This window comes from Lonchura striata, chromosome 3 (genome assembly GCF_050655825.1).
Source record: "Lonchura striata isolate lonStrDom1 chromosome 3, ASM5065582v1, whole genome shotgun sequence".
Lineage (NCBI taxonomy): Eukaryota > Metazoa > Chordata > Aves > Passeriformes > Estrildidae > Lonchura > Lonchura striata.
The window spans coordinates 104,612,007-104,626,107 of record NC_140705.1 but is presented as its reverse complement, the minus strand read 5'-3'; the positions used below and the strand labels follow the sequence as shown (position 1 = coordinate 104,626,107).

At 35.8% G+C, this 14,101-nt stretch overlaps 1 protein-coding gene across 12 annotated transcripts in view; it reads left to right on the top strand.

The window, feature by feature from the left end:
• Positions 1-14,101, top strand: part of USH2A (usherin) — a 391,259-nt gene that overhangs the window by 50,150 nt on the left and 327,008 nt on the right. For 9 of the 12 annotated variants that reach the window (XR_014954513.1, XM_085577109.1, XM_085577108.1 and 6 more), the window contains 4 exons: positions 2,287-2,581; positions 3,825-4,009; positions 7,049-7,270; positions 8,581-8,674. Coding sequence is in view for 11 of the 12 variants with exons in the window: in XM_085577109.1 (XP_085433235.1) it covers positions 2,287-2,581; positions 3,825-4,009; positions 7,049-7,270; positions 8,581-8,674 (796 nt within the window). In the remaining variant the exon portion in view is untranslated. The remainder of the gene's footprint in view (positions 1-2,286; positions 2,582-3,824; positions 4,010-7,048; positions 7,271-8,580; positions 8,675-14,101) is intronic. The other 3 variants (XM_085577115.1, XM_085577114.1, XM_085577116.1) reach the window with 2 other exon arrangements.

Sequence of the window (14,101 nt, the reverse complement as noted above, 5' to 3'; positions counted from 1 at the left end):
AGAGCGTGGTGAGAAGGAAGTGTAGATAACAATATGCTTATTTCCCAAAGTGTAGTGCTTTTCAGATGTTTCCTTTAGATAATTACTTGTGACGATGTAGTTCCCTCAGCCTCATTTCAAAGATTACCTTTAATCTAAAAAATCTTGAGTTGAAATAAATTCAACAACTTAATGTGTTTTGCTTTTGAACTGTTGCTTAAAGAGGCTTGACGTATGTAGTGGTGTATGTAGTATATATGTAGTGAAACAAAACACTGTAATAAATATGTGCTCTCCTTGATATTGTTGTCCTTGCTACAACCTGACTTAGTATGTTTCCTGCAGAGAGTAGATCCAGATGCTAGATTTCAATGCTTATAAACTGTCTAGGTGTTACCTAGTCATCATAATTCTGTCATAATAGTGTGTGCTGATAAGCTTAGTCCTGTTGGATAAGACTTGCTAAGCTTCCTCTGAGCTCCGTGTAAACTGCAGGGCAAGAAAGGGAGCTACAGGGTCAAAACTGGACCACTCAGATCCCAGTCTGATGAGGAGGACGGGCATTCCAAATGATTGGCATGCTGGCTTTGTGGCTGGAGGATTGGCTCCTCGTTTTTAGCTGTTGCCTTCCTCTGGTTTCACTTCCCCAGGATATCCATGTCGGGTATTCTTGGTGCTCCCCTGCCCCACGCACACACCCCTGCCCCGAGGTGCTGCTGTCCCTTGCTCTCCAGATGAGGTTGTCACCATCAGCCACCAATGACTTAGCTACCTCAGCCCACAGAGCCCTGGGCAATTGCTTTGACTTCCTGTGTTCCTGAGGCCAAATTACTGTTGCCACTGCAATTTCTGTTGCCCTCCAGTCTCCCTTCCTAGCACATTACAAAGAGATGTTACCTTTGTTATCCAGCTCATGCTGGATTAATCCAGTCATTTCAGGCTGGCCAGAAGTAGTCAGGTCCTATTTGTCTGTGTGGTGCTTCTGGGGAGGCTGCACACAATGACACTCAGGACTGCAGACCTTCAGGCTACTTAATGATAGTCTTTCAATAAGATGTAGAGCAGTTTCCTCGGAGCTCAAGCTGTCTGCAGGACATTGTGATGAACTGAGCTCCTGTGAATTGGAAGCATTAATGTGAATCTGAATTCCAAGTTTTATGAAAATCACATTGGTTGTATTTCTCAGAGCAATGCTTGTCAAATCTTTTGAACTACAATTTAGGTCAGTGAAATGAATAAAGCTTAACAATTGAAAATTAAGGTATTTTACAGACTGTATTGACCTACTGATGTCTATCTAGATTTGGTTTTATAGCCACAAATAACATGGTCCAAAATGTTTATTTGGGATAAACTGGGAAGGAAAGTCTTGCCTGCATACCAATTAATTTATGTGATAGATATGTAAAAAGCCCTGTAAAGTCTGGGTTCCGTGGAAGCTGTAGTGGCAGCTAGCAAGTATTTTTCTGCTTAATAGGCACACAAAATTTTGTTCTTACTGATAAAGTAGGAAAATGGGAAAAGTTACAAGGTTTAAATATTAAAATTTAGTCTCTTCTAGACTCACAAAATCCTTCCTTTATATCAGCAATGAGCAGATAAAGAACTGTTCATGTCATCCATATATCTGTTTGCTTGCCTGCCTACCTACCTTCGTATTTATTGCAGTTGATGCTGTCAGAGGGGACTGAAGTATATCAATGATTTGACATGACTAGGTTGATTTTAGTTAAAAAAGTGTGCACCTTGAAAAAATTAGTTAAAAGTAATAATATTTATATCCAGATTTTCTAAGGTACAATATGATATTGTTCAAGCTGGTCTTTTGGGAGGGTTAGAGTGCAAACATTGAACTTTACTGTGGTTACAGGCAGCATATTGACACTATGGTGTGTTTAAGAACAGGATCCAGACTACTGATTTTATTGCTGCAATAAAATGTTAAGAGTTTTTGTCCTTGCATCTAGGGTGGGATTCATCTATCTAGCTTTAGAATCTCACCAAAGAACTCCTTTCCCTTGGTGCCCTGTGTCTGAAGAACTCCATATGTGTGGAGCAATGAAAGGAACTCCAGAGTTCTTCACAGATATTTTCTGAAGATGCCTACTCGTACCCTTGATAATGTAGAGACCTTGGGGGGAGTCTTTGCTTCTAGCTGAATGCCTCATTCTTACAAGCTTACATCAGGAGTTTAGGGTGTCTACTATAATCTAAACTGAATTTTGTTTGATCTATGAGCCTAGATGCACAAAGTGACATTTGTTCTTGTTGTCATGTATGTAATTGTTATTCTCTATGCTGTGACAGAGACATTTTGGAAGTATTCTCTGGAAAATTCCCTCATCTTCATACCCAGTCTGAGTGCCGCTGTCCTGGAAGTCATCCCCGAGTACACCCTTTGATACAGAGGTACTGCATCCCTAATGGTGCAGATGATACCACTAATGACAGGGTGCTGAGGCTGGATGCAGAAGCCCATCCTCTCCACTATATCAATGATAATGACATTGGGACCACCTGGATTTCATCTGTGTTTGCTAATACTGCAGGTCTGGATCGTGGTGTTTCAATCACAATAGATTTACAAAATGGACAGTATCAGGTAATGGGAAGATGCCATTTGCCATTTATTAAAACAAAATTAAGAAAGGATTTTTGTAGATATTGCATTGCAGTTTTTAGGATGTTCAAACCTTGTGCTTTAAAAGGTTATCCTTAGAGGACCAGGAAGAATATTTCCTTTTTTGGCATATAACAGTGCAAAAGGCAACAGAATGCATTATGGTTCTTGGCATTCTCTTTTGATGTGCCTGTTTTAACCAGCAGTAATCTAGAGTAGATATGCAAGAGAAATCTAGAGTAGATATGCATCAATATTTAGAAACTGATTGTTGTCTCTTAATTCCACTTTTGTAAATTTCAACCTTTATTTTAATTTCTATTAAAACTTAAGATGCTTGTTTTGTACCTGCTGGTTGAAAACTGACTGCAGACAAATGAAATTTAATTTAGCAAAAGCACATTGACATATTAGAGGGTGTTTCTGTTTGTAGATGTTCTGGAGGTGATAGATAAGCCTCGCAAGGAATATGAAAGGAGAAAATGATAAGCAGGTGTAGTTACTGAAGAGGCCATGTTATTCCTCATCCTCCACTATGGTCTTGAAGAATGTCAGAATGTCTTGGAAAGAGGGACCTATCAGAAGTGGGGCTGCTTTCACAATAGGGAATTCACCAATTTTCTGTATATTCTTTCTGGCCGATTCTTTTTTAATTAATGTCATGGCAGGCTTTGGCTACATATGTAGACATTTTTTGTTTAGTTAAAAGTGATTGCAAATGAATGTGAAATTCTTGACTTTTGCTTATTTGATACACAGACTTCTGCTTAAGCAATGTGCTGAGGGAAGTGTTATTTGAAACAACACAGGTATTTGATGAAATTCTGAGCTAAAAATATGGAAAATTAAAAAAAAAATACCTGCTATTAGACAAACAATTCGTCAAATATTTGGCAACGTAAAGTTACAACTTTCCTTTTTACTGAAATAATATGGCTGTAACAAATTGTGGACCTGACTTTGCTGTGCATTTCCAAACAGTTTTTGAGAAAAGTGACATTCTGGTGCAGTAGTTCAGTAGTTGTCTGAGAAATCAAAGAGGTTGTTCAACAAAAAAGGTTCCCTTTCACTTTAGTTGGGAATATGTGGGGTGAAATATGGCTGCTTCTGTCTATGAGTAGTAAAGCAGACTGTATAGTTACATTAAAAAAAAAAAGGTTTTAATTATCATTATTTTACAACTTAGCCATTAATATCAGTTCATAAATTTGTTACCCTCTTGTAGGTATTCTATATTATACTGCAGTTCTTTAGTCCACACCCTGAAGCAATAAAAATTGAAAGGAAAAAAAGAGATGATATAGAATGGGAAGACTGGCAATACTTTGCTAGAAATTGCAGTATTTTTGAAATGGAGAACAATGGATCTCTGGAAAAACCAGACTCTGTCAACTGTCTCCAAATGCATAGGTATGAGTAAGTATTATCTGCATAATACTGATGGTTTGAACAGATAACATCCTGTGACAGTTCATTGCTATGTCCCAGTGAGATAGAATCTTTTAATTTGGTACACTCATTTGTTATGGTCTGTTGAATATATCAAAGATCCTAAACATGACCTTTCAACTCAAAATTGCCAAAAAGTCTTCTGTAGTTTTTATCAGATTTTAATAATCTATGAGTGTGAGTCAATTGATTCCTCTGTTATTTTTGAGTCAGAGTTTCGAAATGTTACATGTTAGTGTTTTGATGGCTACTGTCAGCAGAATTGGAGAACACTGAGAGGATAAGTGGAGGAAGGTACTGATAGAACATTGTTCTAAACTGTCTAGTGAATGTGAAAGTCTGTCTTCTGGTCTCCAGGAGGGCAACTTGTTCTGAAGCCTAGGAAAGAGGCCAGACTGAAGTACAGAAGCCAGTCATTCAACCCTGCTAGTATTATGCAACACATGTAAGAAATGAGTTGAAAATGGTATCTTGAAGCTTTCTCACCTTTCTAAGCAAGAAGCAATATAAAACTGTGGGAAGAGGGGCAAGAAGGATTATTACCATTTAGAAATATGTTGCAAGCCCTTTTACTGTCAATTAACATGAAAATTGAAAGCTATATAATATATAAAATATACATTTCATAAATATAGTGTATAATGTATATGATAGTTAATATGTTATCATATTACACACACACATGCATGTATGCGCACACATATATGTATAATTGAACTTTTGCCACTATATATATATTAAACTGCATTATCTTTTCCTGAGTTAAAATGCCAGTCAGTATTAGACTTGTTTAGTACTTGGCTGGAAATGAGTGAGGAAATACATTTCCAGGTGCTGTAGGTACTTTGCCTTTTTTCTTTTCCCCACTTTTGCTACCTTTCTAAGACTTTTCAAGTGTCAGCATCTTTATTCTCCAGGAGTTCAGAATTCTGAGGAGAGAAGCATAAGGTCATTTGAGTTACACCACTCTTTTGCAAAGGAATCTGAGCTTTATTGCTGATCTTTAAAGCAGAGGGTAGAGGAGAAGGGCAATATCTTAAGACAAATGTATTTGGCTAAATAACCCAACTGTGGTGCAATACCACTTTCAGCCCCAAAATATGTATTTGTGTAATTTTAAAAAACAACCAAGGAGTTAAATATGGACTGTTCCCATAAATGTTTTCTAAGCAGCACAGTTTCTCCCCTTCAATTAAAATGTAAATAATGATAGGAAGTTATACAAATGAATAATTTTTGGGTACAGCTGATGTACAGAAAGCTTCAAATGATAAGACATATATTGGTGAATATTCTGTGTGCTCAAAGAAGAGTTACTGTTGAAACAAAGCTCCAAATTTATGTCAGCAGTGTTACAGAGTTCCCTGGAGAATTTTATTGTAAAACAAAACTTGTTTCTCTCTCTTTCTCTCATACCCAAAAACTTGTACCTGCCAAGACATGTCCAGATTGTCAGTCCAGTGTTTAGACATCAGTGTCCTTGTGTCCCAGTGGCCTATCCAGGATTCCCTAGATTTACATATAAGACAAATGACCTTGGTTTTGAAATCTTTACCATGACTTGATGGTTCTTGTTTCGGTGATCACATGCTAGTACTGAATGGATTGTCTTTTGTGTACTTTAGGAAATGAAAGTTATAAGGGTTTTTGTTTCTCCATCCTGTACCACCTATGTAAGTTAGGAATTGCTCACTGTCCTTTATCCCCCTATCAGAGGCTTGAATCTTTGCTTAGTCTGAATATTGGCTGACCCTTATTTTAGAATCTCCTTTGTTTTCCTGAGAAAGTGGTGTAGATGCTCTTAAATCTTGATGACCTGCTTATCTAGTTGCCATCAGCCTTACAGTCTTTCTGCTGTTCTTTCTGATGCTTCCATGGTGTTTTTTATCTGCCATTTGTACCTGTCTAAACATTTCCATGACAGTTCTATATGGCATGGAAGAAATACACTTTATTTAGTTATCTGCAGAGGGAAAGAGAAGACATAATCACCCAGAGAAACAGATATATTCCACTGAGATTTTTGTGAAGCACTGACCTGGATTAGGAGCACAGGAAATTCAAAGACAGAAGAGCTTGACTCAGCAGACCTAGACTAACTAGAATTCTCGTCTTTCAGAAACTGACATATTTTGAAGTGACATTTTTTGAGTGTTGCATGTCATGTGCCAGGTGATAATGTGGGATACCTATTTTTAATGATCCCATGTAGGTGTGCAAATAAGCAGACATTCTTTTCTCTTCCAGGGGCTAAACTCTGCCTAGTACATAGACCAACATGACATGATTCATACCAAGTTGTGCCAATGTGCAGTTCATATCTACTTGTTTACTCAGTTTTACTTGAATTCCTAGGATTGTCGTCTTTCCCCTTCCTGGGCTTAAATATGCAGTTTTACTCTCAATCTTACTGCTTTCCATTAAATGATCTTGCACTTCACTTGCTGGAAGATAGCATGTGTTTCTAACTCTGCTCACTCAGATGAGTAGATCATATGGTCCCGTGACTCTGGAATTCAAAATATAACAATTATTTCTATATGTTTTTTTAATGTATTTAGTAGGTATATTGCTAACAATGTAAGTCTATTAATTACTGTGTTAGTCATCTGAATGATTTCCTTATGTGGTTCAAGCCTAGCTTGTGTTTCTCAAGGAGAGTGCATTAAACCTCTTAAAAATGTGTGTAGGTGACACTGTATCAGTCACACTTTAATCATATTTTGAAGTTGTCTGATGAAGGCTTTACTTTTAATTGGAAACTTTGGTTCTGGAGAAGAGCATGATAGTTTAGAACAAAACAGACATATAGAGGACATTTCTTTCTCCCATTTTGAATTCTGGTGACTAGGAATCCACTGACATAGGAATTTTTACCCAGAAAGCATGAAACCACTATTTACAGCTGAGACCCTCTCTGAGAAACAGTATGTTAGGGGCTGAAATCTGTAAAATATACAATATTTTGAGTTTAATTTGTTTTTCTCTCTATTTAAACAGCTTTACACCATATTCTCGTGGTAATCTGACTTTCAGTGTTCTTACTCCGGAACCAAATCACCGACCTGGTTACAATGATTTTTATAATACTCCATCTCTTCAAGAATTTGTAAAAGCTACACAAGTGAGGATTCATCTCCGTGGCCAGTATCACACTAATGAACCTTGGGTAAATTTTAGGCACAGGTACTATGGAGTTTATGAAGTTACAGTCAGTGGAAGGTAAGTGTTACGTGACTCTTCCCACATCCAGCAAGCACTGTCTCTGACTGTTACAGTTTTGCATGGCATATAAGGACTTGCCTAAAATTTGATCAACTTGGTTTGCTTTTAGATGTATGATTGAGAAAGGAATTTGGTCTGAAACAGTGTATCAAGTTGGAAATGATTGGTGTACTGTTTTGTAAAACTGTTTGCTCACATTTTATTTTACAAGTAATTATGCTTATTACACAAATCTGTCAAAAGCAATCTTTTCCTTGGAATTACCAATGCCTCTAAGCAAAGGCTTATGACTGAAACAATAGCTTGTGCTTTATTTCAGTAACTCTTTCAATCTATAGATTCCTAGACATGGCAATTTTAACAGTAAATGCAGAGCTCATTCTTTTGTTTTACTTGGAGTTTTCCTTTCAAAATTGGGTAGCTGTCAGTGAAACTGTTGTATTATCTCTGGCTGACAACTTTATTGTATATGATAAGTGTGCTGTCTTGTGAAGGGACTAATTATGTCCCGGAAATAATATGCAAATTTGGCAGTGAAATGGTTTCCAGGAAGTATATGGTGCAGATTTTGTAAGTATTATTATTCCTGAAATTATTTTGGTAGTTCTCATTTTGAGAGAAAGCACCCTGTTAGAAGTCATGTTTACTTTAACATTTTCTATCTTTTTAATATATTTTGATTATTGATTTAGATGTAGTATGATAATGCACTAAAACAGCTTTACCTTGGTGATGATGTAAGAGTAAAATAATTTCAGCTGTAGTTTGCAAAGAAGAGCAGCCTTTCAGGTAGAGTGGTATGGTTATTGACTATTAATTAAGACTCTATATAGATTTTATTTTAGTAAGAAATGGAAATTTTAATAGAGATAAAATAGATTAAAATTAAAAATTTTTCCTGATATGGTTAAGATTTCTTGAAAAACTAGAGCCACACTGCAAATTTTAATATTGATTAATAATTGTAATTTATTTAATATAATTTTACATATTAAGGTTACATACTGAAATAGAGTTTTCATTACATATCATATAAGGCAAGTGTAGCTCTACTACATGCTGGTTTTTATTTTCTTGAAAAGCAATTGTCGATGCTTAAAAATGTATTGAGTGAAGTAGTCTTTTGTGGTTTACTGCACCTAAGAATATTCTCTTTGGTGATATTTATTTGTTCTTAATAAAGAGCCAGACTATGTAATGCACAAAGTTGTCTTTGTGACTGTGCGATGTATTTTTGCACAGATATGTTTTCAGAGATTTTTGCACAGATGTGTTCTAACTTTTGATACCACCTATTGTTCTTTCAGGTGTAATTGCCATGGCCATGCTGATGCTTGTGACACAGCTATGAAACCATACAGGTGTCTGTGTGTCGAGGAAAGCTATACAGAAGGAAATAATGTGAGTCTCACCTTCATCTGTCTATACCCCCTGTGAACAACCTTAACATTGCGATTTCAATCCTGGGAAAGAGTGTATGTGTGTTAGTGTAGGCCTGTCTTTCAGAGGGAAACTTTCTGTGGTAGATTTGCATCAATTAAAGAAAAGGATGTATTCCACTCTCCACCCTCACCAAAAGGCATTCCACCACAGACCATCAGGAGTGTTGTGTTCAGGGATTTGATTTCTTGTTAGAGATTATACCACTTTCAAACATGAGATGCCAACCTGAGATAAGACTGTGAGCATCTAATAAAGATAGTCTCTGCCTGCTGCAGCAACTAGCAAGAGTCCTGTAGGGTGAAGGTACTACTGATAATTTTAGTCTGTTCCTATGGACTCCAGACCCATTCAATAAGTGGACTGCAGTAGGCAAATTCCTGGAGTTTAGCTTCTAGTTTAGTTTCATTTGAAAGAAATAGTCTGAATGGTCCATATTGCAATCCAAACTACCATAAATGCAGAATTATAATTTTCAGTTGTGATTCTATCTGTCTTACAATTCTTGGCCAGGGAAGAACCAAAATGGGTAATGGGTAAATACTGTAAGTCATGGTATTCTAGATAAATACGTGGAGGACAGCTCAATGGTACCACTTTTCACAAATTTCTTGCAGCATTTGGTTTTCTTGGAAGCTTTTTGCATACAATTTAACACAAGCAGAACTGTGATATATGAGTAAAATATCTTGCTCAAAGAAAAGATTCCCTAGATTAATTATTTATCTCAAAAGAAACAAAAAAAGGAAAATAAGTTGAGGTTAAGAAAAAATGAGCTACATCAAAGGAATGAATCCCTCAGTCTCACTGACTGTTAGATTTCCACTGTGAGTACATGATACATTTATTGCTACATTTATGCCTTTTGGAAATAGCCTTTCTAAAAATTAAGAATAGGTTATATGGGATAGCAATAGCAGTAACAAAGACTAATCACGCATCAAAAAAAACGCCAAGCAGTCTTTGCTTGCAGGAACAGAGCAAGGAGAGGCAGCCTCAGAGCATTTAATACAGTGCTCATGATTGTGTGAAAGATCTTTGTAAAATTTCATAGGGGATCTGAGTTTTCTCACTTCTTAAGCAGGACTGTAGGATCTAGAATCTAAATGGGACTTGAAACGAAATTTCAAGTTTTTAGATGGGTCAAATTAGAAAAAAAAATTCAATCTGACAGTGTCCTTTTAATTAGAACACACGTTGTGAAATGTTACTTTGTAAGGATTAATTATAAATATTTAATAAGATCTGGAAGTTCACCAAGCACTCTTGCAAGACTACCTTATGAAAACAAACCAAATACATTTTAATGATGTATCTGCCTTATCAGGTATTTCCTGTCAATGTTAATGGGTTGTTCCACTGAGTATCATACATCTCTGATTTGGCATATATGCATTGTAACCATAATTGAAGTGCTTGAATTAACTGTACTAATTCAGAGTGCAATAAGGATGTTGTTTAATTATTTTTCTCATTCTTTAGTAACCATGTCAGTATCTATTAAATATGAAATAAAATAGCAGTAGTAATAAAATAGAATTAGTATTTGGAAATGTATCACTAACTACTTTGAATTTTATCAAAGATTTACATGGAATCCAAACAGTTTAAAGATTTTGATTTTTTTTTTTTTTTCGGTAAGGCTAACACTTAAAAGCAAAATGATAGTCCATCCTGATTTTTGACTATCACTGGCAATGATAAAACTCTGATAGATTTAGACCTGTTTCTTTGGCTTCCAACCCAGTGAATTAGGAACTGTAATAATAAATGTATTTATTTGTATCTTGTTTTGGTTTAAGTAAGCATTTGATAAAGCAAGTTTCCAAATATAACTTTTTTGGTAGAGAAAAAGAAAATATCTTTGAGAAGAAATAGCACTATCACCAAGCAGGTTTTTTTTTTAACTTAAGTTCTGTGTTTGCAGAGAGTAAGTCAGAGAACTGAGGGGATATAAGAAAGTTTTTGGCTTTAGGGTGGGTTTTTTCAATGTCTTGTACTAGAAATCAGAGAGCCTCAAAAATGTAAAAAACATATGGCAGAGTATGTCCTTGTCAGATTTACATTTAATGCAACTAAAATTACCATCTTGAATTTATCTGACATATACATCTGGCTAGCTGTTGGGCTGCAAAGCAATACCAGAAATGAAAAATCTGCATCACTATTACAAATAGAAATCTTAGTTTAGGTATTTGCCTTACTATGTTATGAAATCTGACATACCAAATGGAATTTTTTCCCCGAGTTCCATTTTGGTGAAGAATGATCATGAAATATGTTGCTATGAAATCTGAGATAATGGGAAGAAGGGGTTGCTTAAGATTGGTTTGCAGATGTTGATAGGCCATATTATGAAAAAAGAGGAAATTAAGCCTCACAAAGCTTGTCTCTCATTTTATGAAAAAAAAATATTCAGTTTCTTCAATTACAAATTGTTCCTTTAAATGCCTTGGGTCCAACTTTGGGAGATAGCTGTTCCTTTTACAAATGGAAACTGAGGGACTGAGAGTGGAGTCCAGAATCTGGTAACATTTGTATGCAAAGATTAGCTTTTAGACTCAAGGAAAAGTATGTTCAAAAACTTTCCAAGCTGTCACATAATGAGCTGGAAACAACCCATGAAAGAACAAGACAGTCAAGCAAGGTTAGACTTATATTACAACCTCAGAGCCTCTTTTAAATCAACTATATAGAACTTAATAGAGAAAGGTAATGGCAAAATATACAGGAATAATTATAGAAATCATAATAGAAAAGAAAATTTAAATTAAACCACTCTGATAAATGCTTGAGAATATATGAATGGAAGTGAGAGTCTGACTGGATGAAGTAGAAGTTTCAGGTCTTCAGACTTTTCCATAATGGTTTTAAACATCTGAGGTCTGAAAAATGGATATGGCATATGTTGTTTTATCAGGAATTGAATAAGTAAAATGCTTCATGTCGTTACAGAAGAGTCTATGTAAACCTTAGTTAAAGGTCAATCTATATCATGTTAGATGTTCGAATTAATCAGAAATAGTACATGAGGAGCTGTAAATATTAACTACAGTACACTCAATAACAGAGTTCTCACTTGCAGAAGCAAGCCAGCAAAAATTGCAGTTTTTACTACATGAAACATTGGGATGGAACCCCATAAGACACCTTTCATTTCTCTTGGAGTCACTTAGTGTTCTAATTTTTGTTGTGGTTGTTGTGGTGGTTTTTTTTGTTGTTGTTTGTTTTTTTTTTTTTTTTTTTCTCCTAGTAAAACCTGGCTTTTAAGTTTAAAAGCTCTTTGATAACTGGGGAGTTGACAAGAGGCAGATGTAGCTCACATGTAGTCTTGGTAGGTATTCAAATGCTTTAGTGAGGGTGCTGGTGAAAGCCAGGAGGAAATGAAGACTGTCTTTAGAGCATGGCAAAGCTATCTGGAATAGATATTCCCTAGAAGCCATATTTATTTGGCTAAGGAAATGAAATGGAGTGAAAGCATAGTGGATGGATACAGAAGAGGATCTTGTAGGAAGGAAAGAATTGTATATGATTAATTATCCCATTACAGTCAACAGTTAGAGAGCACTTATGGGTGCTATACATAATGGAGCTTTTCAAAGACAAGTCAGCATTTCAAAATGGCTGAGAAGGTGGCATTCTAACCTCGGTGTCACTTCATCAGATTTTTAAATATGTATTACAGAAGCATGTGTATAAGTACTATAGGTGTGTTATGTACACTGTTTATTGCAACTGAGCTTTCAGAGTGGGCTGCAAACTCCTACACAGGTTACAAAAAGGAAAAAAGAAATTAATTCCACATAAAGTGATATATAAAAGAATGCCACTGAGAGGCAAGCAACAGGATATTTAAAATGTGTTGGAATAAAATGTTCTAATTAATAATGATTTATTGCAAGTTTTAAAGTGTTGTTACTGTTGCTGTCTGAAGTATTTCTTTGGATATTTGTTGACTGTTTCTTCAGAGGCACTGTCCTCAGAATTCTTAGGGCCTGAAAATGAACTTGGTACATAAAGGCTTAGGCTCAAGCCACAGGTATACCATAAGTATACTTCAAGTGATATATTTTTCCATTTTTGACATTAGTTATATACAGGATTCTCTGTCATAAATTTTAGCATAATGGTTATTTGTCTTCTTCCAGTATAAATATTAAGAGAGAAAAAGTAGTGCTTATAAGAGTGTGCTTTTAATTTTTAATAATAATTTTATTTTAAAAATATTTTGAATGCATTGTTGAAAATCAGTTTTTAATTGTTTTAGACTAATGAATTGGGCTAAGTTAGGTTTGGTATTTTGGCCACCTGGTTCGATGTTATGTTTTCTCAGGAAACTTTTCACACATGGTGAGAAGTTCAGATACTATATATCAAGAAGGCATGTTTGTTATTGACCATAGGGAAAACCATATATTTAAGATGTTTTCTAAAGGGCCTAGATGTAACTGAGAATAAGAATATCTGCATGTTTCTAGGTGTTACAGTTACTCTGTAACAAATCTGTTGATCTTGTTAAGCTTTGACATTTTTTGTAAATCTGCTGATAGACCTTGCCATGGGCTTTTTGGAAATGCACCTATTCATTTTACATGCAGTAGCCAAGAACCAAAGCCCAGATCTTGGTTTGCAATTCTCAACTTCTATGCTTTGGACAAATGCAGTTTAGATTTGGTGAATTAAGACCTGAAGATGGCAACGTGTACATCATAGTGCTACCAAATGTGAAAGTTCAGGCCTGGAGGTGTGACAAACAGCAGGGTGATGTGGGGGTCCAGTGCCCATTTTTATTGCATGCAGGTGTGACAACTTCTAGAAAAACAAACGTTTCACACTCACTGCCAACTTCTGAATGACTGCTTTTTTGCCAAGGAGGTTGTAGGTGGGGAGGAGTCAATCTCTGCTCCCAGGTAGTAAGTGATAGAACAAGAGGAAATAATCTCCAATTGGGCTAGAGAAAGTTTAGATTGGATATTAGGAAAAAATTCTTCAGTGAAAGGGTTGCCAGGGATTAGAACAGGCTGCCCAGGGAAAGTGATGGAATCACTGTTCCTGGAAATCTTAAAAAGTGTGTAGATGTGGTTTAGTGGTGAACCTGGCTGTGCTGGTTTAATAGTTGAATTTGATGATCTTAAAGGTCTTTTACAAATTTAGTTATTCTATGATTTTTAAAAGTTTTGTCTAAGTTTTAAAAGTCACACAAGAGATGTTTCAAAGAGACTTCTTGCTCTGTAATCAGATGCCATCTTTTTCTCTCATACACCTTCGTGCCTGTGTGTCATTCAACAATAGGTGCAAGCACAGGTGTGCATAAGTAACTGATCTAAGATTAAATCTGAAATGAGATGATGAATGCTTTCAGCTGCTGTGTGGCTGGCCATGCACAAA